Below are 22,454 nucleotides of genomic sequence, written 5' to 3'. Positions count from 1 at the left end.
TGTAACAATCCATAGATAAATATCTCTACCCATTAATACTTTCCAAGTAGTCCATTATTCCTATCCAAGCCCAACTCCTTTAAAATAAAAATAAACAAAATAAACATTTAATTTAATTTAAACAATTAATTACAACTAAACACTTAGCACACATCATCCAATCACATTATTTAATTAATCAATTTATTCAAATAAAACAATAGTTTCATTTCCACATTAGCATATTCTTTAAAGGAAAATAATTAATTCAATTAAACAATTAAACAAATAGCCAAATAATCAAAAAAATGAATTTAAAAATACAATAAAATCATAAAATAAATACCGAGACTATCCTTTTAAAATTAGGGTTATTACAATAAGTATTTCCCGCAGACTAAGAGACGGGAATTGAGGACGCAGTTTGACGGGCTTGAATAAGGTGACATGTCTATGACAGAGTACGGGAACAAGTTCACTTCTCTTTCACATTTCACTATAGATGTGTTAGGGAACGAAGAAGAGAAGACATGGAGGTTTGTGTACGGTCTAAATCGTTTTATTAGGCCAGGGGTAACACTCTTGGGATTAAAGAGTTATTCGGAGGCGGTTACAAGAGCACTGATGGCAGAGGCAAAAGCCAAAGATTGGCTAGAAAGGTGTGGTATTGTGGGTTCACAGGGACGAGGTGTGAGTGTGGGTAGTTATTCTGGGAACCAGGATAGGAAGAGGCACAGATGTGCTTCATTGCTTTCTCAGGAGCAGCAGACGGCATATGCTACTCCTACTGTTGGTATGTTATCATTGTAGACAGCTAGAACATTGTAAGGCGAAGTGTCCTCTTAATCGACCTAGTTCCGGAGTTTGTTTTCGGTGTGGTTAGCCGGGCCACACGAAGAGGGATTGTCTGTAGAGGAGATGAGGCATTACTGTGATTGACTGTGATGTAACGGGGGGTTACCTATGACTATGACATAACGGGGGATACTTGTGAGTTTTGTAACGGGAGACACCTGTGAGTCATGTTGTGTTGTAACGGGGGACACCTGTGAGTCGTGTCGTATTGTTGTTTGTGAGTCATGTCGTATTGTAGTTTGTGAGTCATGTCGTATTGTTGTTTGTGAGCCCTATCATGTTGTTACCAGTGAGTCGTGTGTGTGTTGTGTCGTAACAGGGGATACCTGTGAGCCTGGTGTTGTAACGGGGGATACCTGTGAGTTTTGTAACGGGGGGTTACCTGTGACTGTGTAATGGGGGATACCTGTGAGATTTGATGTGACTGGAGATGCATGTGCACTATTGTTCTAGTTGTAACGGGGGCTACCTATGAGTTTTGTGCAGTATTTGGTTCATTTGTGCCAGGATGGTGGACAAGTTCTGTAGTGTGGTTCCGGATTTGGGTGATGCTGGTGATAGTTGGTGTGTGAGCCTTTGAGGCAGGATATAGATCGAGATGTTTTGTATGGGTTCCATGTTGTAATGTTGTACCAGTTGTGACCGTTATGTATTAAAATAATGATGTATTTGTAAGACTATATGTGTATTCCACACAGTTTTATTGGATAATGATGTGTATTTTATAAGCAGTTGGGCTCTTATGTGTTGGTTTTATTAATAGATTGATGATAAGAGGGTTTTATGGGTTACCTTAAAGGTTATGGGTGTGGTTGTAATGTTATGTAGTTGTTTCTATGAATGAAAGGCACAGATTTTTGCTTGTAAGGTTCTTCTTTTGGCAGGATGGGACGCGATGTCCTAGGATTCGTTGTCTAGCCCTAATATTTCTGGAAGGGGCACTGTTCTCTATTACGTGAGGATGTTTGGTGTACGAGTTACAGATCGAGCTGTTTTGTCTCCGTATAGTTCCTTTTTCTAGGTATTTTGTAGGCAAGGTGTTGATTGGTGTGTGTTCATTTCTGTTACGGGAGAGGGAAATGCTCTTCCTTCTTCTTGTTCTGGTCTTGGAAAGGACATTGTTGCCTGTGAGTTTTGTATCTCCATAGAGGAGTTGTGCGTGTCAACGGGCAAAAGAACTTTTTAGAGTTCTCTCTTTGTTAGGGACCTGAATGAGAGTTTAATCAAGATCGTCCGACCTACCTTTACGGAAGGAGGTGAAGTCTTAGGTTTCGAAGGATTCGTTTTGAGAGGTCGTGATCGATGCGAAGTGAGGCGTGACTTGTTTACCGGTGTGTACGTTTTCTTAGGGTCTTGGAGTTAGCAATAGTATCTAGTAGTTGCGATGTGACTCATGTGTGGGGAATGGTTAGACCATATGTCGTGAACCGTGTGTCCAGAGTAGACGTAGAGATTGGTATGTATATATGCTTAAGGATTAAACCTGAAGACAAGGATAATATTGGTATTGAGGTCGAATCAACGATAGGAATGACCTGGCTAACCATTTCTCTAAGTCAGTCTTTCCTTAACGTAATGTTGGGTCAAAGGTTAACGATCATTGATTTTAGTATGTTTAGTGACAGACGGAGTACAGTGTTATGTGTTGTGTACGTGTGGTTGTGCCATCCCATTTTTAAGTGAGTCTCATTTAGGATAGATGGTATTCTTTGTACGTGTTTAGGTGACCTGTCATGGATGGTGGTGTACGTGGTACGGGACTATGTTTCCTAGGAGCTTCAGTTGTTGGATCAGTTGATCCTTGAGTCATGATGAGAGGTTATTTTCCCGGGTACCTGATGGTACATTTGACAGGTTGGATGATTCTCTTGATTACAGTCGTGGGTGTTCAACTATGATATAGCTATTGAAGGCAGCATATATCAGAGATGGTTTTAAGGGTATCTTTAGGATCGCGAGTTGAGCTCACATATTGGTTCGTTGAGTGGTTTTGTAACCACTATTTTGTGGGCTTTAAGATGTTTAGTGCGGGGTGTGTGAGGTGCTACTGGTTGGACCTACCATGTATGGGATCTAAAGTTTTCTGGTGGAATGTCTCGTGTGGATCGCGTTAGTGCGATTTTATGTATCGAATTGGTTTTGGTCTGGGTTGAATGTTTCACCCCTTGTTTTTCACGTGCGGAAGTAGATGATTGAGTGTTGTGACGACTTAAATTGAAGGATTCTTTTCGTGATGCGTGTCTTCATGTGGGTTGACTGAAGCCATCATTTGTGGATTTAGTACCGACTAGTGGTATGTACTGGTTAGAAGGATGACAATCCTAATGGTTTTGAATGGTTAGGACTCGGTGGAGTCACGGAGTTTGGTTAAGGGACTTGTGCCACGTGTGCTTCGTATGAGACGGTAGAGAGTTCTGTTCGGCGTGGGGCGTACCTTTACGTTCAGTTAGTTGTTGTGGGGAATGAGATTACGTATGACTGTGGTTACTGTTCGGTCATTATTGCGCTAGGTCATTAGCACAGGGTTGCGAGTGATGCAGGATGAGAGATTTTTTGGATTGGGATTTTTAAGTATAACATGTTGCGTGGGGTACTCAGAGACGTACTTTGTTTACTGTTTTCTTTCGTCCTCCTCTTGTGAGGAGGGTTGATTTCGAGGACGAAATCTTTTAAGGAGGGTAGAATGTAATGTTTCTGATTTTCGTCATTTTCCATTTTTTTGGAATTTTTTGATTTTTCGAGGGTATTTTTGTCTTTTCCCGTTTTACGTGCCGGACACTATGGGGTGTGCCGGGTGTGTCTGAGAGTTGAGTGGGACATTTCCTTGAGTTTAGGACTCTTGGAAATGCACCGGTTACCATTTCGGCATTTTTTCTTTTTCGAGCCGAAAGGTCCCAGGTGGGACTCGCTACTGGAATTGTTATGTATGGGGGTTGCGTCCCGGGGCCAATGCATTTCATGTATTATTATTTTATGCATAATTTAATGGCAATGTGTTAATTGTGTGGTGGTAACTTAATATACACCTATGTATATATTTTGTGGTGGAAATAAAAGTCAAAAAGATATCTTTTTGGTGGTGGGACCCACCACCACTTGTTTATTAGATTTTTTGGCCAAGAGGCCATTATTTTGGCCTCACATGTTCTCTCTATCTCCCAGCTCTCTCTTCCTCTTTTCTCTTTTTATCTTTTCTTTTCTTTTTTCTTTTACAAAATTCAAACCTTGATTACTTCTCAACCGTTTGGAATTTGTTAGTGCTGTTTGCGGCAAAGCAAAGAGCTCGTCAAGATCTTCGCATTGTTGTAAGCAATTTCTTGTTGGGGGAACCCTAGGGATTTCAAAAATTGGGCAAATTTTGGGAGTTTTCTCTCACTTGAGGTAGGGGAAGTCTAAATTATGAATCTTATGGTTTTAGTGAGTTTCTATGTACCTTTTTACATGAAAATCTTGATATTGTGAAGCATGTTTATTTTGTGAATTTTTGGTTGTGATGTTAAGCATGAGTTAGTATTGATCTAATTACTTGGGTTGAGGATATGATAGTTCCCTTTATTTGTACCAAGTATGCTATTTTTCTATGATGAAATGTGAAAGTATGATTTCTATGATTGACTTCATGTTTTGGATGTTTTAATAAGATGATTATGATGTATATCATGATTTGTATATTAATAAATGGTTGTATGACATGCATATTCTTGACAAGGGGGTAAGTTGAGAGGATGAAGGTTGATGTGGGAGAAAAGGTTAGGAAGTGAGATGATGGTTTGTGTTATAAGTTAAGGTGATGGTTATAAAGGTTTGTGGTGAGGTTGGGTTGGAATGGAAGAAAGGGGCATTTGCATTTCAAGTGTGATGGAATGGTTTATGAAATTGTGAAATTCATGTATGTTGATATGACTTACAATCCTATGATCCCTTTTCTTGACCTCCTCTTCTTTGGTTATGGCTCACAGGATTTGTACGAATGTACTTTAGGTTTTTTCTACTAAGCTGTTGAGCTGACCCTATTATTATTAACATGTTTCACAAATTCGGAGGTGAACCGGTGAATGATATGCATCCATGGATATTGATGTAGTTAGGATTTCATTCTTTATTAAAGCTATGTAATTTTGGCCATGGAGGCCTCATACCTTGTATTAAATTCTTTAGAAATTGTATAAAATAAGATTTGTATAATTCGATCTTCAAATGATGTATTAGACTCGTATTCAGTTTAATTATAGGCACGGGAGTTTAATTATGTTATACACACTATCAATTGCATGATGGGGACAGGTTTAGAGCATTTACAAAGCCCCTACCAAAGTTTTCTACATTTTCATCACATGTAGCATTCCAGTAGCAGAAAACCCAGTTTGTAGAGCTATTTCGGTCGGCTAAAATGACTATTTCGGCCAACCGACCATTTAAGTAGCTCTAGCTACTATTTGGGCCACAACCGGCCGACTAAAATTGTAATGACCCTAAAAGATACCCAAATAATAATAATAAAATTTCGGCATGACCTCTGTAGAAAAAGTCCCTTTACAACCTGTTGAAATACATAAAAATGCAATGCGTCAATGGGCCTCAAAACTAATCCATCCTGTCCCAACGCACAATACAAATATTATATCACATTCCCAAAATGATTACATACAAATAAAAAGTCCTCTTCCTCCATCTCATCCAAACAAGGAACACACCTTAGTTACATCAAATTACAGTCCATAAAATGTAGCTAAAATTCAAAAGTCCATAGCTTACAACATTATACCAATTAAACTAAAGTTTCACAAAATAGTTAGGATTACATTTACAAAATATTAGAGTTCTAATACAAAAGATAGCAAAATAAAATAGATCTCCAAGCTCGTCTAAACCTGTGGTGGATCGTCGTCCGCCACCTCTTTTTCGTGTCCTGAAAAATGTTAAAAATAATGGGGTGAGTATAAGCTCAGTAGGAAGCGTCTAAGACACACTTCTTATATCCCTGTGAATTCTACACAAAAAATGGGTAAAAAGGAACAGGGTCATACCATGGGGAATACATATTCTCAACCACAACAACAAGTATGTAGCAAATGTCAACCAATCACAGATTTACTACAATGCTATGAAGTGCAATGTTATGCAAATGCCACTCCCCATTTCCGAAACAATTCCGTTTCAACAACCAAACCGTTAGTGTAATCCGACCCAAGGCACCTCCAAGGCGTCACGAAAGGGGGATTGACTAACTATCCACGACCACAAGGCACCTCCAAGGCGTTGCATCCGGCTTAGTTAGCTCAACCACACTCCTTTCTAGACTACACTAATATCACGGACCACTAGGCGCCTCCTATGCGTCCGATTTTCACAAACACTTTTAGAAATACTTTCCTAAAAATTTATCTCCTTTGTTTTGATTTTTTTTTTTTTCATTTTTCTATTCCTGATGATGTAAGAATGCTCCATGTTTCAAATCATCAACTCAACAATAAATTTTTTTTTACACATACTATCCCACATAAATTTCTAAAACACATAACTCATGCTTTCAATCAATCATCAATTTAGCATGGTAAGGATTTAAGACATGAATTTAACTTCATATAGGAATATATAATCACTACACAACAATTAACAAGTAGTCATGTGTTCCATATCCAACATCTAAACAATCCTTGCAAAGGTTATACAAATTGAGCATGCTTGTCTTCAAATGAAGAAAGAAAACTCACAAAAGAACAAGAATTTATGCATTAGAACACCCCTACCTCAAATGAGAGAAAAAGCCCCAATTTGAGCCCTAAATTCGAAATCCCTAGGTTTGGACAAATGGTGATTGGCTCTAATCAAATCGTCGGCCTCGATGAGCTCTCTAACTTTGTTTTATAAGATTTTACCAAATTCCAAAGGGATAAAGCTAGATTAAGCCCTGAAATTGTAAAAGAAAAAAAAAAAAAAAAAAAAAACAGAAAGAAAAAGAAAGAAAAGAAGCCACTGGAAGTCCGAAAGAAAGAATTACGCCTAGAAAGGAAAATTGATGGTTGTGAGGTTTAATATAATGGTGGGGCCCACTTACTTTAAAAAAAAAAACTAATAACTTTAACATATATATATATATATATATATATATATATATATATATATATAATCATAAAACATTACAGAAATGCCCATTTCGGTCGACCAGTACAAACTTTATTCTGGCCGACCGAAGCTTTATTTCGGTCAATCGAAATGAAGCTGTTTATGGCACTTTGTTCCTATTCTTGCATGATTAATCCTCAAATCTTGGAAAGTTGTTTAGAGCCATCTTGAAGCCTAACTAAGACATAATAATGATGTATGGACACTAGCCATGAGTGGGTTTGACTTAGGTGATCTCAGGTTTTGGGTAAGGACCCGGTTAGCGGTTCGGACCTACGGGTTCGGGTCATTATAGTCTTTTCAAGTTTCCAATCGTATGTATTCAAAGAGAACGATAATGAACGACAATCTAGCATATGTTGAAGATTCTACCAAATAAAAAGAAAACAAAACAAAATTTTCAAGCACAAAAACTCACAAAGAGTCCCGAACTTTGAAATTTCACTTCTTATAATATGATTAAACAAATTTCACTACTACAAGAAGTTCACTTCTTATAGCATGATTTTGAGATGATCTGAAATTGTCTAATGAGCATGCTTGTATCCACATTATGGTGAATACCATGGTTGTGATTATTATCTATGACATGCCATGCTTGTACCTATTATACGAAGAATGCTATGTTGGTGTCAATACCATTGTGTAATTGAGAATTAATGTTGAATTGATGTAATTGAATTATAAGCATGGTATGGTGGGGAATTTGAATGCGAGGAGCATTTGAACCATTTTAGAATGGTGAAAAAGTTGGATGAGATTGAAAAGTAAGCCATCTTATAATGGGCAGAAAAAGAGGAATTTAGAAATGAACCACGTATCGCGAGCCTGGTTCTAACTCGACCTAGAGGGAGTGCATGCTGGTATAGGACGTGTAACTTTGGTACTAGGACCAAATGGTTACCAGACTTGGAACCAGGGTCAATATCAATCTCAGCTCGGTAAAAATCGGTTAGCGTAAGTGGGAATTAGGGCCGGTAAAGGCCAAGTTTGGAGTCGGTTGAGACTAAGGTTGGGAAAGGAAAATCATGGGACATTGCATTGCATTCTATGCATACTTGTGATGAAATGCTTAAATACTATTGTTGAGATTGTTAGTGAATTAAATGTTGTGAAAATCCTCAGTGTATGATCCTGGTTCACTTTCATCCCCAATGTGTGATGTATGGCTCAAGGGAGTCCAAAGTTGGTGCCTTAGGCATCTTCTATTGAGCTTCCATGCTCACCCCTTCCTTTAATAATTTTCAGGTTGTAACGAAGAAGTTATTGATGACGGATCCTCACGAGTATAATTAGGGTTGATGGGAGCATCTTTTGAGAATTTTGTAACGAATATTTGTTGACTTCACTTCTCTTGTAAAGATAACCTTAAGGGTCTCAAATTTGTAATATTATTCTTTTGGGACTATATTATGTTTATTTTGGGCAATGATGTAATGAGTTATTTTGAACATGGATGACAAAACGAGTTATGATTATAAATGGACTAATTTGACTACGTAACTCAAATGAACGAAAATTAGTTATGTAGATGATTAAATGATTTAGCATATTTGATGTCTATGGGTGTAATGAGAACTTAGGATGTTGTATATATATCATGTTTAAGCAAGTTGGGAAGCACTCTAATAATCTTCCATGGGACCTTAGAGGTGTCCATAACCCTTGCACTCAAATCAGGCATTTTTGGGCCATTTTTTTATTCTGTCCTTCTTGAACCGGTTCAGCCCCCTTGAATCAGTCCAAGGGTGAAATTAGGTTCCCAATGTGGGCACACTACCCATGTTGAACCGATTCAAGTATCCTGAACCGGTTCAGGTCCCCTAAAATTATTCTGTGTTGGCAAAACTCTAATTTTGGACCCCTAACTGCGAGCAGTCATAACTTCTTCATTTCTTAACTAAATTGGGTCAAATTTGAGTCTAAGTTCAATGATTTTGAGTCAGCTTTCCAATGATGCCAATTTCATTCCAAAATTCCATTCGTAAAGGAAGTTTTGGCTGTTTTAGTGCAAACTACTTTAGAAATCCTTAAAATCAGGAAGGGGTATTTGTGGGGAACCATGACTAACTCCCATAGGACCTCTTAGAATGTCATGGAGTGACTAGAATGGATTGTATACATCTCATTTAACTTACTTAGAGTCGCATTATATCCTCTTTGATGTAAATTAATCATTTTACCCTTGTGTGACCTAGGATCGGCTAGGACCCGGTTAGCGATCTGAATCCTCCGAATTTAGGTCGTTATAGAACAATTCACTATGAAAAATATGAAGGATTACAATGAAAATTTTCTCCAATCTCTCTTGCTCTCACACTCTTGTGGCGGCAAAATAATATATCTTACATGAAGCACACCCTAAAATCTTATTAGGGTTCATATAAATAATCTCTCTCAAAGGAAACTAACTTGCCTCACAAATGTAAGTCTTTTGGAGAGTCCAAAACCGTAAAGAAAACTAATTTTTGCACTTTCAAGGCATGTTGGATCGGTTTAGAAAAATTGGACCAGTACAACTTGACGTAATTGGTGTGGTATACTTTAGCAAAGTTGAACTAGTCCACAAAAGTTGGATCAGTCTATTTCTTCCACTAGCAAGTTTTCTCTAAAACAACAAGTTCTAACCAGTCCATAACAATTGGCCCGGTCCATTTCTTCCCCAATGTAATCAAACGTGATCAGACTCCGCAAACTTAAGTGCCTAAATGTAATGGGCCGGGTGCTTCGCGATCTGATTCAAAAACCTAGGTGGGGATCAACAGGCCTGTGGCCTAGCGGTACAAAACTCCTACTTCCCAAAGGGAGGTCAGGGATTCGAACCTCAGTGGAGACAGTGTGTGTGAGTCCCAACTAGGAAAAAAAATAAAAAAAAATCCTTAAGTGGGGCTAACACCCAACCCATATATATCCATCCACTTTCCCATCCGGATCTGATGCGGGACAAGTCCCACTTGTAACATTTTTTTCTACCGGAACTTGCAACGCCCTTGTTGCGGTCGGGTTATCCTACTTACTCTGTGTGGTGTACCCGGACACATCCAGCCTACTCTGTGTGATGTACCCGGACACATCCAGGCAGGGCGTTTGGCGTAACACCAGATTAATGACTGAGTTTGAATCTGATACCAATTAAGACCGGATATTTCGCGATCCGACCCAAAAGATTAAGCTTTTAGGCGGGGCTAACAGTCAATCATATATCCCATCAACTTTTTCATGTGAACATGATGTGGGACTAGCCCCACTTGTAGCATTAAACCACCCTATTAATTTACACATCATTATTTTTGTACACCTTTTAGAGGACATTTTCCTTAAAGGGGTCCATAGTGAAAAAGGAAAGTCATAACCGGAAATGTACTTAAGAGTGAAGTTGTCTTCCTTCATGGACCCAATCTATTTAACCCAACAAAACCATAGTTGACCTTCCACTCCCTATTTGTTTCCCATTTATCATGGAATAATTGCCGGGGAACAAGAAAGGAATGGAATATTCACAAAATGATTGATGTCTTATAAAATAGCTAACGTACCCACCTAAATGGGATATAGATTACAAACAATCTAAGTAAACCAACCCCAAATTGAGTATGGCACAGCTAGCAAAAAGTGATTATATTCCACAGGTTATGAATACATTGGAGAAAGAGAGAGAGATCTATATATTTCTACAAAAGCTGTTGGTTTCTTGAGAGATGGTTTGACTGATCTAAAAAACTGTAGAACCATTTTTACTTCCGTTTTCTGCTTTCTTTCATCACCTTGTTTGTTTCTTTAGAGTACACCCTTTTTGAGTTCATTGATCGCAGCAGTTTGGGGAGAAACTTTTTCAGGCCGGGGCACCGAGAATATCATATCTGGCCAATGGTTAGTTGTTATTTCCTCAATTTGTGAGACATATGAGGAGATTGTTGTGAAGCTTGAGGTACCCAAAGAGTCAAATCTTCTGATGAAAAAGGATACAACTTGCTTTTAGCATCATAATCCATAAATGCCAAGTTATGCTCATAGTCATAGTTCTGAAACCAATTCCAAATACAGTATCAGTTAAAAAAAAAAAAAAAAAAAGAGTTATATATAAAAGTGACCTTACTTAGTTCTTCCCCCATCATCAAACAACACATATTTAAAATACACACACACACACACACACATCATATATATAGTATATGCTACTAGTCAGGTGACTCAGGTGTATTGCAAACCTTACAGAAACCATGGGAAGAACATGCAGGATCAAGAAAATCTTCGACTTGCCATCCGGGTAATGTCTCCATCAAGTACTCTGATATGCTACTAGTTGAAATTGAACCCTCTTGTTCATGATCAACCTTGGAAGGTACTACTGTTGATGTTGAGGTTGATGGTAATGGGTTCTGCTCATAATCAGACGGATCACTTGGGTCGTTATAGAATTGATTAGAGACAGAGCTTTTGACCTCGGAATCAGTGGCAACCTCACAAGCATAGTTGGAGGATGATGAAGCTGGGTATGAGGAAAAAAAGGGAGAGAGCTTCACACCTGTGAGAAGAAACCTATTGTGTTTCTGTGTGTGTTCGTTTGCTTTGTGTATTGGAATGTCACATTCTTTGCAAAGGATGGCTCTGTCTTCTTGACAGAACAGAAGGGCACGTCTTTCCTGTTACAAAATATTAATGATGAAAGATATATCTACATATGTATTTATGGAAAAGAAGGGTATACACGGTGCTTGATTTTTCAAACTTTGTGGCAATTATAAAATTTCGTTAACTCAAATTTTGTGCAAATATTATTCATACAGTGAACAGTGACGGAGCCAGGATTTCAAGTGGGGGCATACTGCCAAACAAAAAAAAAAAAAAAACAATACGGAGTGCGCGCACACACATATATATAACAACTATAAAATTCAAAAAGACAAAGAAGAAGAAAATTATTAAAATATAAAAGGAAAGAAAAATGAAAGAACTTTAATAGGAAATAGTTAAAAAGTTTCAATTGAGGAAGAAAAATTTGACTTTTTCTACTAAGGAAATTTAAGGAATGTAAAGAGTAAAAGAAAAAATAAGAATATAATTTTAGAAACTACAAATTTGAGCCTGACAGTGAAGGTCAATTGATGCAAAATATATACGTAGGTACACTTATCATATTCACAGGAATTCAGATCCAGTGAATCAAAACCTCGTTGTTTTGATGCACAGGTGTCGCACATTATCAAATTAGGTATTATTACATATAAATGATGTTAATGATCAATATCTATCATTTAATAGAGTCAAAATCTCATAATTTTGAAAAAATAAAGACATGAAAAAAATACTATTTACCTCACTGAGGTACCACTTTTAAGTACATATGTAGCACTTTTTGTGTATGCAGGTACTATTTTTTGTCATTAGGTACTACTTTTTGAGCTGCACAAAAAAATGGTACTTGATGCATAAAAAGTAATACCTAAGTAAATAAAAATGGTACCTCTATGCCCAAAATAAAAATAATCTCTCTATGATGTAAACATGAATGTATATATGCACACATATTTTCGTGCACAAAAAATAATACTTATATGTCTAAAAGTGCCTCAATGAGAATAAATATTGTTTTTTCATGTCCACATTAGCATTTTGGTCAAAGTATGAGACTTTGACTACATTAAATAGTAACTATAGGTCAAATTAAGTCTAATAATATCTTTTTGGTTATAACATGTCACATAATAGATATTATGTGCGTCGGGTGCACTGTGTACCGGGTTTAGCCAAACCGTAAGTGTTATGCAAACTCGGGTGCATGTTGTGCACACAAAGCTTGAATTAGCCTTATGGTGTGCTACCACCGTCTCATACCAGTGCATACAATTCACAAAATTTATATAATTAATCAAACAGGTAAAGTGTAAGACGCGTGGGGGAAGTTCCAGTAAAAATTTGTTAACTCCAACGGTAGGATTCCTTGCCAGTACTTTCTCTCGGATGTTACCGGTTCAAAACAAAAAAAGGGTACTCAATTCACGAGGTAAGTGTTAGATCTTATCTAATTTGGAGCGTCATGTATGAATATGTATATGTGTGGTATATATAAATTCATGTTTATGTATCTATATAGCAAGAATACCTGGCAGATATCACAGGAAGGGGAGTCTTTGAAGGGAGGGTGGAGGAGAGAGAAGCGGAGGTGTCTGCCGGCCAGCTTGTTGGCATGGTGGACTCTATGGTCACAACCATCACAGAGGGCGGCTTCGTCAGCGGAGCAGAAAACAGAGGCCTCTTCTTTGTCACAGACATCACACTGGATCTTCATTCTCTCTCTAGCTTTGTACTCTTTCTCTCATTCTTTCTGTAATATACACATAGTTGAAATGCGAAGAGCTAGATTTGGTGTGATCTATCTATGAGTTAAAATGGGAAAGAGACGAAGTATTATGGGCACATGACTAGGGGACTAAAGGGAGGCACAGCTAAGCTTCAGGGGTCATAACTCTTACTGACTTTTTAGAAACCTCTGGAGTCTGGAGTGCTCTGAGGACTCTCTCTCCTGTGTGCATGTGAAGACAAGTCCGAAATGGCCAACAAGTTGGAATTTGCGGGGATATATATATATATATTGTATAGTCTATATTTTATCCTAAAGCTTTCACTCTCACTTCTGAAATTGGGGCATGCCCGCATGGGATAGGAAGCTTTAATTTTATCTTCTCATTTATTGGTCCAAGCATATTTCACTGAGAAATTGAATAATCAAACATATGCAAGTATATATGCATATATATCTAGTGTGTGTGTGTGTGTATATATATATATATATATATATATATATATGGAGAGAGAGAGAGAGAGAGAATGGGTGTGTCAGTTTATGGGCGACCAAAGCCGGTTGCTTTTATTGCCATTTTCCTATTCGCCGAGTTTGAAGTTTCTGATGACCTTTAGATGGAAAACTACATGGGCGACTGTAGACACAAATTTTGGAATATGTAAATAAAGACAAAATATGGACAAAATAATAATTTATTAAATCAGAAATATTTATAGTATAATCCTTTGTGATATCTTTTACAAAAAGAATGGTCCTCTGATTTGATCTTCTTTTTATTGTTGGTTGGATACAAGGGCTGCACGAGCTTGTTTTTGAATCACTGTTGAATTTGATGAAGAACGGCACTTGATGAAGAACGGCATGTTGTCTGAGTCTCTGGATTTTTAAATCTCTGGATTTCTGGACTCTGAATTTGTGTACCCTTTTTCCTTTCTTTAGCCCTCTATTTATAAGCTTCTTAGATTAATAAGATGATGACACATGTCATCTTCTGATAAGGATAAAATCATACTGGGCCGGGCCGGTTATATTATGATAATTATCCTTAAAAATAATTATTCCAAATATATTTTATTAGGAATATTATCTTTTCATTTAATCATCTGGGCTGGGTTAATTAAATAATTTAAGTGGACCAAGCCTGGACCAATTAAATAACTTAATTAAATATTAGGCCCATATTTAATGGGTCCATTGGTTAAAACCAAAGCCCACTAAATTTTAGTGTCTATAGCGACCAAAGCCGGTTGCTTTCATTGCCATTTTCCTATTCGCCGAGTTTGAAGTATCTGATCACCTTTCAATTTTAGATGGAAAACTATATTGAGAAATGGTATTAGGCCATCTGCATCAGTCTTTTCGGATTTTGGCTTTCTAAAAATGCCACATCAATTTTTTTAAGAGCCACGTTAGCAATTTCAAGAGTCACGTCAGTAGTTTTCGCTCTTCAGAAACATGCACTCCATCATGCTCTCCGAACTTTCGCTCTCCAAAAAAAAAATAATAATAAAAAATTAAATTAAATTTTTTTTTTTAAACTTTTCCTCAACAGCTATATTTTTAATGGCTATATTTGTAACGATTATATTTTTAACGACTATATTTTTCATCTTATATAATGAGTATAACGGCTATATTTTTAACGACTATATTTTTCATCTTATATAATGAGTATAATACTCATTTGCTTATCTGAAAATTATCATTACATTCATCTCTCTCCATTGTAGCAAAATATCATCATCCATCTTTTTCAATTTTGAAATTCCAATGACTTCGTCATCACAAGCTTTTCCTTTGACAGACTCTAATTCTTCATCTTCCTCGTCATCCTCTTCGGAAGATGATTCTTTTGGAGCTTTGATTTAACAAGATCAAGACGAATTTTATGAAATTATGAATTCATTGAGGCTAGAGATAGTTGAGCAAGTATTTCAAGTCCGTAAAAAGAAGCAGTACACATTTAAAATTTAAGCGAAAAAATAAAAATAAAAAAAACAAATTGTAAGGAAAAAAAAAGGCTTTTTTAATTTATTTGTGGCCCAAATCAAATTTAATTTTGACAAATAGTGCATCAACAATATATTTTTTATTTAATGAATTTTATTTTATTTTTTATTTTTAAAAAAGAGCTCAAAATAATCTATTTTTAGGTTTTTTTTTTATATAAAAAATATGCCAAATAGTGCCTCACTGTTCCAGGAGCTGTAGAATAAGACAAAAGAGGGGCCAAACGGCGCCATTTTGAAGCAAAAAAAAAAAACAAAAAAAAAAAAAATGCCAGTGATCGCGGGCCGGCTCGCTGAATACCGCGAGCTGGTCCGCCAGCAAAAATGGGCCCTACCAATTTTGAAGAGCCCGCTGCACGCCCAAAGCCTCTCTCTCTCGAGCGAAAATTGGACTATGAAGAGCCCGCTGCAGCTGCTCTTAGAGCTCTCACGCATCTCCTTTTTCTTTAAATATTTGGGAATAGGTATCATTCGGATCAATTAAAATAATGTATCATCATACAACACTATTAGATTAAGGATCCAACATCAATAGATTGAGAATGTTACAATGATGTAAATATCAGTCATGTTATGTTGGTTTGTATGAAATTAGAGTTGATGAAATTGTACCAGTTTTTTGTAACCGAACCTGATATATGGATGTGATATTTACACTAACTTAATAAGTGGATGATTATTTTTATTCAACTGACACAGTAGCCTTTTCAGATTTTCTTTCTTTGTCTCTCCAATTTTTAATATTTTAGTTGTCAAAAAAAAAGAAGAAAAAAAAAGTTATGCATGTTAAATAAATCATATATTTTGATTGGACCACCAAAAAAAAAAAAAAATTTTGTCACTATTTAATAAATTATCTCTTTTAACTTTCAAAAATAAAATTATCCCTATTCTATGTAGTATGGATACGGATACAGGACACAATACAGATACATCGACCCATCAAAATTTTAAAAAGTAAGATATGGATACAGCTTGGGCACGACTATATAAATATGAACTTATATATATATATATATATATATATATATATATATTGAGTAATAGTATTATAAGACTTTAATTTATTTCTAAGTTTTATACGAAGAGTTGTAATGATTTTTATATGGTATATATAAGTTATTTCACTATTTTGTCATAATAGTGTCTTTATTTTAAATAAACAAATACCATTTAATGTTTCATTTGTGACCATACGTGTATATGTCAATTTTTCTTAAAGTAAAAGTTGAACGCTTTAGAATGTGTTTATATTATTTTCAAGATTATCGAGTAAGTTAGTATTAGAAATATTTGAAAGTGTCGACCTAAGTGTTCAAGAAAAATCGGCAAAGTGTCCGAAAGTATTGGGTAAGTGTCTAAAATAATAAAAACATTATTTTTATTTACGGACACGTATATAAAGTGTCTGACATGTGTCGGAGGAGTGTCCGATGAGTGTCGGTGTTTGACACGGACACGACACAGATATGGACACGACACGGGTACGGCTACTTTGAAGAAGTACCCGTACTTCATAGTCGCTATTGAATAAATTATTTTTGTTGAGAGGATTTTGGGAAAAAAAAAGAAAGTATAGCACACGAACAAAAAAATAGTAAAAAAAAATTAAAGTTGTATAAATGATAGTTATGACATTATAAAATAGTACATGATGCATTAATAAATTTGTAAACATTTTTGTTATTTTTTTTTTAAAATGAAAAAATTAGTAAAATATAATTAGAGAAAAGTGAAATGAGAATATCACTTTTATATTTCTACTAGGGGTGGCAATTCGTGTTTGTGGGTAATAATCGTGTCGTATCAATGTAAGGGTATTATACTAAACAGGTAAATCTAAACCCAATCCATTTAATAATCGTGTCAAAAACCCTCAACATTAATCTAACCGGATAAACGTGTTAACTCGTTTAATGATCTGTTTATCAAAACGAAACATTTAATATTTAATTAAATAATAAATAATAAAAAAATTGTCATAATTAACCCAAATATTCAAAATAAGAAAAAAAATTGATAAGTCATAAACAAAGTTTATGTTGAATTGACTTAACTATGCATAGTAATTAGATTTAAACAAGTAACATATTATATATGCCATATTTACGATTATAACATATTGAATTAAATGAATCATAAATGGGTTATTCGAGTTGAACCTCTTAATCCTAACGCGATATGATTAAATAAATGGATTAATCGTGTCAACTCGTGATTTAAATTCGTTTAAGGTCAATTCAAACTCATCTCTTGTTGTATTCAAGTGGTGTCCTTGTGTTGATAGGTCGTGTCATGTCACCCTTAATTTCTACCATATTTACTTGAAATTATTTTTATTTATTTGAGAATGCACCAATCAGATATATTTACTGAACTCCATCACTTTAACTGGTCCAATTTGGAAAGCGCTGAATTGGGCTTCAGATATGGCAGTTTCCACTTATACTGCTGCTATGGATAATGACAGAGCTGATGATGGGTCATGTCATCAACCTTTGGTAGGTTAACCCATAATTGAGTTAGATATGGTAACAGGTCTTACCATTACTTTTCGGTATAGAGCTGTTGAATAGTACTTACCGAAGATGATATAAAAGAAAAAAAAACTGTTGCATGGACAACATATAAGGAGTAAGCATATGAAAAAAAACAAAAAAAGCGATGTTGAATGGACAATATACAAGAAGTAAGCATATGGAGTTCAATATTGGACGCATCAAATTATTTTATCTCGATTGAACATATTGGACATGTAAATTCCAAATCATTATTCATATTTAAATTTAAATTCTTGTTTATTTTTTTTTTCAAATTTTTTTTTTTTAATTTACTTTTAAATATGCAAGCAAAGTAATCGGTAAGAATTTATGAGACATAGCATATATGTTCCCGTGAACGTACCTACCTATTTTTGAAAAAAATTATTATTTAATTGGTTTATTTTGTTCGCAATATAATACTTCATTCACATGAATACGTGTATTGCTTATTTTTTCTTATATCATTTTGTCGTTTTACTTTGTCTATTCAAGTAATATTACCCTTAACAAACATATAATTATGATCATTCAAACAGACGGGTGGAAATCATTATTTGATAATAAGGGATGTATTTCTTATATTATTTTGATACATTATAATTTAAAGGTCACACGTGCACACGATTGTTTACGTACCCTGCAATAACCGAAGCATTACTAATAGTTTTTTTTTTTTCTCCAAAAATATTGAGATCACTAATAAGTTGAAAAAGTGAAATAATAGATTGAAATAAAACTAGTGCCTAGTGGTTCAAGCTGCTCTAACCATGGTCCAACTGCTTTGGTCATTCGGCCGGCAACAATCACAAAACCATGCATTCTTTGTTTTACATTCGATTTTCAACTATATTTGGCGAATGAATTTGGATCGATGTATCAATTCTCATATTGTGTTTAAAGTTCAAAAAGTCAATTACATATGGAACAATTAAAAATATTCATATACCTCTTTGCCATGACATATACTATTCATATGTATTGGATTTTTTTTTGTTTTTTTAACCTGGTAATGGTTAGAGACTCGGGAGTGAGTAAGAGGTAAGGGGATTGAAGATGCAAGAAATTCCTTCTCCACTTTCTCTCTCTAGAATTCTTACACCTCAACCCCCAAAAAGATCTCCCTTCATTTCATTCCATCTCCTATTTATAGATATTTACAAGATATTTACAAGATATTTACTAATTGCTGGATCTGGGCCTATTCCTTCGTAAGCCTTGGTCGCCTTTGATGGGCTTACTCTCGTTCGGCCCATATGGCAGTGTCCTTCTATGGGCTGGCCGAGCTGTACGGACTGAATGCTATGTTTGCGAGTCGGATCTGGCCCATGTCATCCGGGGCCTCCTCAACTGCCCCCATAATTGCCCCTTATTTAATAAGGGGTAATTATTGATGGCGTCTCATCATGATGTTGACGGCTCGAGATAACCACGTGGGGGAGTGGACGGTCAGATCCAGCATCAATGTTCCGGGGCTCGAGGGATTTCTGGCCTTCCCGACGCTTCGGCCCTCGGGCCCCCTCGCCTTTATAATGCTCTAGAATTCCACTTCACTTCCCTTTACCGTCTCCATCATCAGCCAAGTCTCTCTCTTTTCTAGAACAGTGCTAAGCTTTCCTTGGTGAAATTCTTCAAGAGTCATTCTTCCAGCGATCTTGCAGTCCTCCGAGGTTAGTTTCGTTTTTTTTACTTTCGGCAGGCTTCCATTTACCCTCTTGTAGATTCTTCTATCACTTCCACCATGGTTGTAGATCTGGATGTTCTTCGTATGAGACTTAGACTTCCTGACAACATCGAAGTTAGGGTTTGCCCCCAAGACGTTAACATTACGACCGGCGCCGGCCTCCTGCCCGGCGAAGTCTTATTCACGAACCTTCAATTGAATGTTGTTAGGTTCCCTCTGCACCCTTTCTTTAGTTATGTCTTCAATAGATTGGGGATATCCCCTCTGCAGGTCAACCCCAACTTCTTTAGAATCATATCTGTTATGCTCTTGTTGATGCGTGACAGAAATCTGGACCTCGACCTCATAGACCTCCTTCTGTGCTATAAGGTGAGTAAGATCCGTATTAACGAGCCCTTCTACCACCTCTACCCGTTCGAGAAGATGTCCATATGTACTGACACAATAAAATCTGAAAAGGGTTGGAGAGATAGCATAGTGGGCATTAGTGGGGCTTGGTCTTCGCCGGCTGCAGAGGGTTACCCAATCCCGAGCGCCTTTGGTGTCTGCTCTGTCTCCTCCTATAAAAAATTCAAATCCCATAAACATGACTGCCCCTGTGAAACATGCGTTCCTCGTTTTTGCACTTACTTATGCCGCTCCTTGGGAATACCTTGTGATGACTTGAGCTATAGTGTTTGCAGGGATAGGAGTAACTACTTGAAGAGATACGTTCTGAACGATATTCCTTCCTGCTCAGATCTCCTCACTTCAGACAACCTCTTAGCGCTCTCATCACTCGGCTACAATATGAGCAGACTTCAGATTCCCTCTTTTGGCAGGAGGAAAAATACTCCCCCAGCCACTCCTGCTGCTGGGGCGACCTCCTCTCCAGCGTCAGCTTCTTCTTCAGCCACCATATCTGACACTGTCCCGAGCGCAGTGGCTACTAACCCTGTTGCTAGCGCCCCTGCTGCCAACCAGAACGCGCCCTCCCCAGCTACCATAACTCCTGCTGCTGCGGGGGGCGGTCGGGACAAAGAACGAGGCAAAAGGCCTCATCCTGACAGTGAAATCGATCCTGAGGAGGAGCCTCTCATTAGAAGGACCCGGGTCTCTGGGCCGGGTACTCTCTTGCACCGAGCGATCAGAGCTCCTTCTCCCTCTGGGCCTCCTGCAGCTGGTGGCTCTGCTTCTGCTTCAGGCCCCCCTTCTATCCCCAGCTTACCGCCATGGGCCCCTCGGTACACCCGAACGGATGGAACGTTCGTGAAACCGAACGAGACCATGCTGAAGGATGGCCAGACCGCTATGGCCTACTACAGGAGCATGTGGACTCCGAAGGACCTTGAGGCGGCAAAGGGCCTTTCCCAGAAGGACGTGTTCAGTCGCTTTCCCCAATCTGCTATGGAGGTGACTTTTATTTTCTAACTCATGAATTCTCTTATATTACTTGGTCTTGCCTTCGCCCGTTCTGACTATTGGTTTAACCGTTTTTATTGTGCACCTATGCAGACATTGTTCGGGATGATGGCCATGCAGAAGCAAGTGGAGATGGGGAACGCCAGGGCCCGAAAGTATTCTGACAGCCTGGAGGTGGCTAATAAAGAAAACGACCTCCTTGCCATGAAGAATACCGAGGTGCTGGTTCGGCTTGACAAAGCCGAGCAAGAGAGAGATGTCCTGAAGAAGGAGAATGATTCCCTTCAGGATGAGAAGGACGCCCTCCAGCTTGAGAAGAGCGTCTGGCAGACTGAGCGGGAATCAATTAGAGAAGAGAAGGCAGAACTCCAGCGCCTTCTAGCTGATGAACAGTCTGCTCGGATGGCTTTTGAAAAAAGAGCTCTGGACGAGCGTACCGCTCTGATCGACGCGATCAGCAGAGTGGGTGGTGGGATGCTGGCCCTTCACGCTCGGTTCTCCAGGGTCGGTGCTCTTCGGTATGCTCAAGGATTCCGGGAAGGTTTCGCCGACCGGGTTCCGGATGAGGGACAGACCAGCTCCACTCCGGATGAGGTAGACAAGGATCTGGGGATCGAACCTCTGGGGGTCTATGTCGACCCAGAACCCACCGAAGCGGAACGTATATTTGATGAGTGCCAGGACATCGCATCCTCAAGGATCATCACAGCTCCTCCTACCGCTCTGCCACTGACCGCTCCCCAATCGTCAACCGTGGTTCCTTCTATAGCCACTGCTGACGCTGAACCCCAGCCGAACGATTCAGTCATTCACCTTGATTCCCCACCTCATGAAGGTGAGGCGGCTGATGGGGCCGAGGAGGCGAGTCGGCACGACCAGGATGCTGTTGGTACTGAGGCGTCTAGCTAGGACTCCTTCGAATTCTTCTATTTCATATCTTCTTGTAATGATGGACATCTCTCTTTTGTAAACTCAATGTTCAATATTAATGAAATGACAGAACTCTTTTTCCCTATGTGTTGTGCTCTATTCAACTTATCTTCAGTACATACATATCTTTTCTCTCTTTTTCTTTTATATTAGCTTTGCCGTGTGTTTGTTTACGGCAAGTGCCTGGCGCTCGGCTAGAATGCCACTTGCCACTTGGCTTTAAATTTTTAGCAAGTGTCTGGCGTTCGGCTTATAGTGCCAGCTGCCACTTATCTTGCTTAAGTACCTGGCGCTCGGCTAGAATGCCACTTGCCACTTGGCTTTAAATTTTTAGCAAGTGTCTGGCGTTCGGCTTATAGTGCCAGCTGCCACTTATCTTGCTTAAGTGCCTGGCGCTCGGCTAGAATGCCACTTGCCACTTGGCTTTAAATTTTTAGCAAGTGTCTGGCGTTCGGCTTATAGTGCCAGCTGCCACTTATCTTGCTTAAGTGCCTGGCGCTCGGCTAGAATGCCACTTGCCACTTGGCTTTAAATTTTTAGCAAGTGTCTGGCGTTCGGCTTATAGTGCCAGCTGCCACTTATCTTGCTTAAGTGCCTGGCGCTCGGCTAGAATGCCACTTGCCACT

At 38.0% G+C, this 22,454-nt stretch overlaps 1 protein-coding gene across 1 annotated transcript; it reads right to left on the bottom strand.

The window, feature by feature from the left end:
- Nucleotides 1–10,481: 10,481 nt before the first annotated feature.
- On the bottom strand, nucleotides 10,482–13,648 carry LOC132298854 (B-box zinc finger protein 20-like). The gene is made up of 2 exons (XM_059795188.1): nucleotides 13,064–13,648; nucleotides 10,482–11,603 (listed from the first exon to the last, which is right to left on the bottom strand). The coding sequence occupies exons 1-2, from the start codon at nucleotides 13,247–13,249 to the stop codon at nucleotides 11,139–11,141; spliced, it is 651 nt and encodes a 216-aa protein (XP_059651171.1). The 5' UTR covers nucleotides 13,250–13,648; the 3' UTR covers nucleotides 10,482–11,138.
- Nucleotides 13,649–22,454: the final 8,806 nt, after the last annotated feature.

The sequence above is a fragment of the Cornus florida genome, unplaced genomic scaffold (genome assembly GCF_030987335.1).
Source record: "Cornus florida cultivar Cherokee Brave unplaced genomic scaffold, ASM3098733v1 CherokeeBrave_3.0.0_Hap2_Chr03, whole genome shotgun sequence".
Classification (NCBI taxonomy): Eukaryota; Viridiplantae; Streptophyta; class Magnoliopsida; order Cornales; family Cornaceae; genus Cornus; species Cornus florida.
This window is presented reverse-complemented; position numbering and strand designations above follow the sequence as displayed.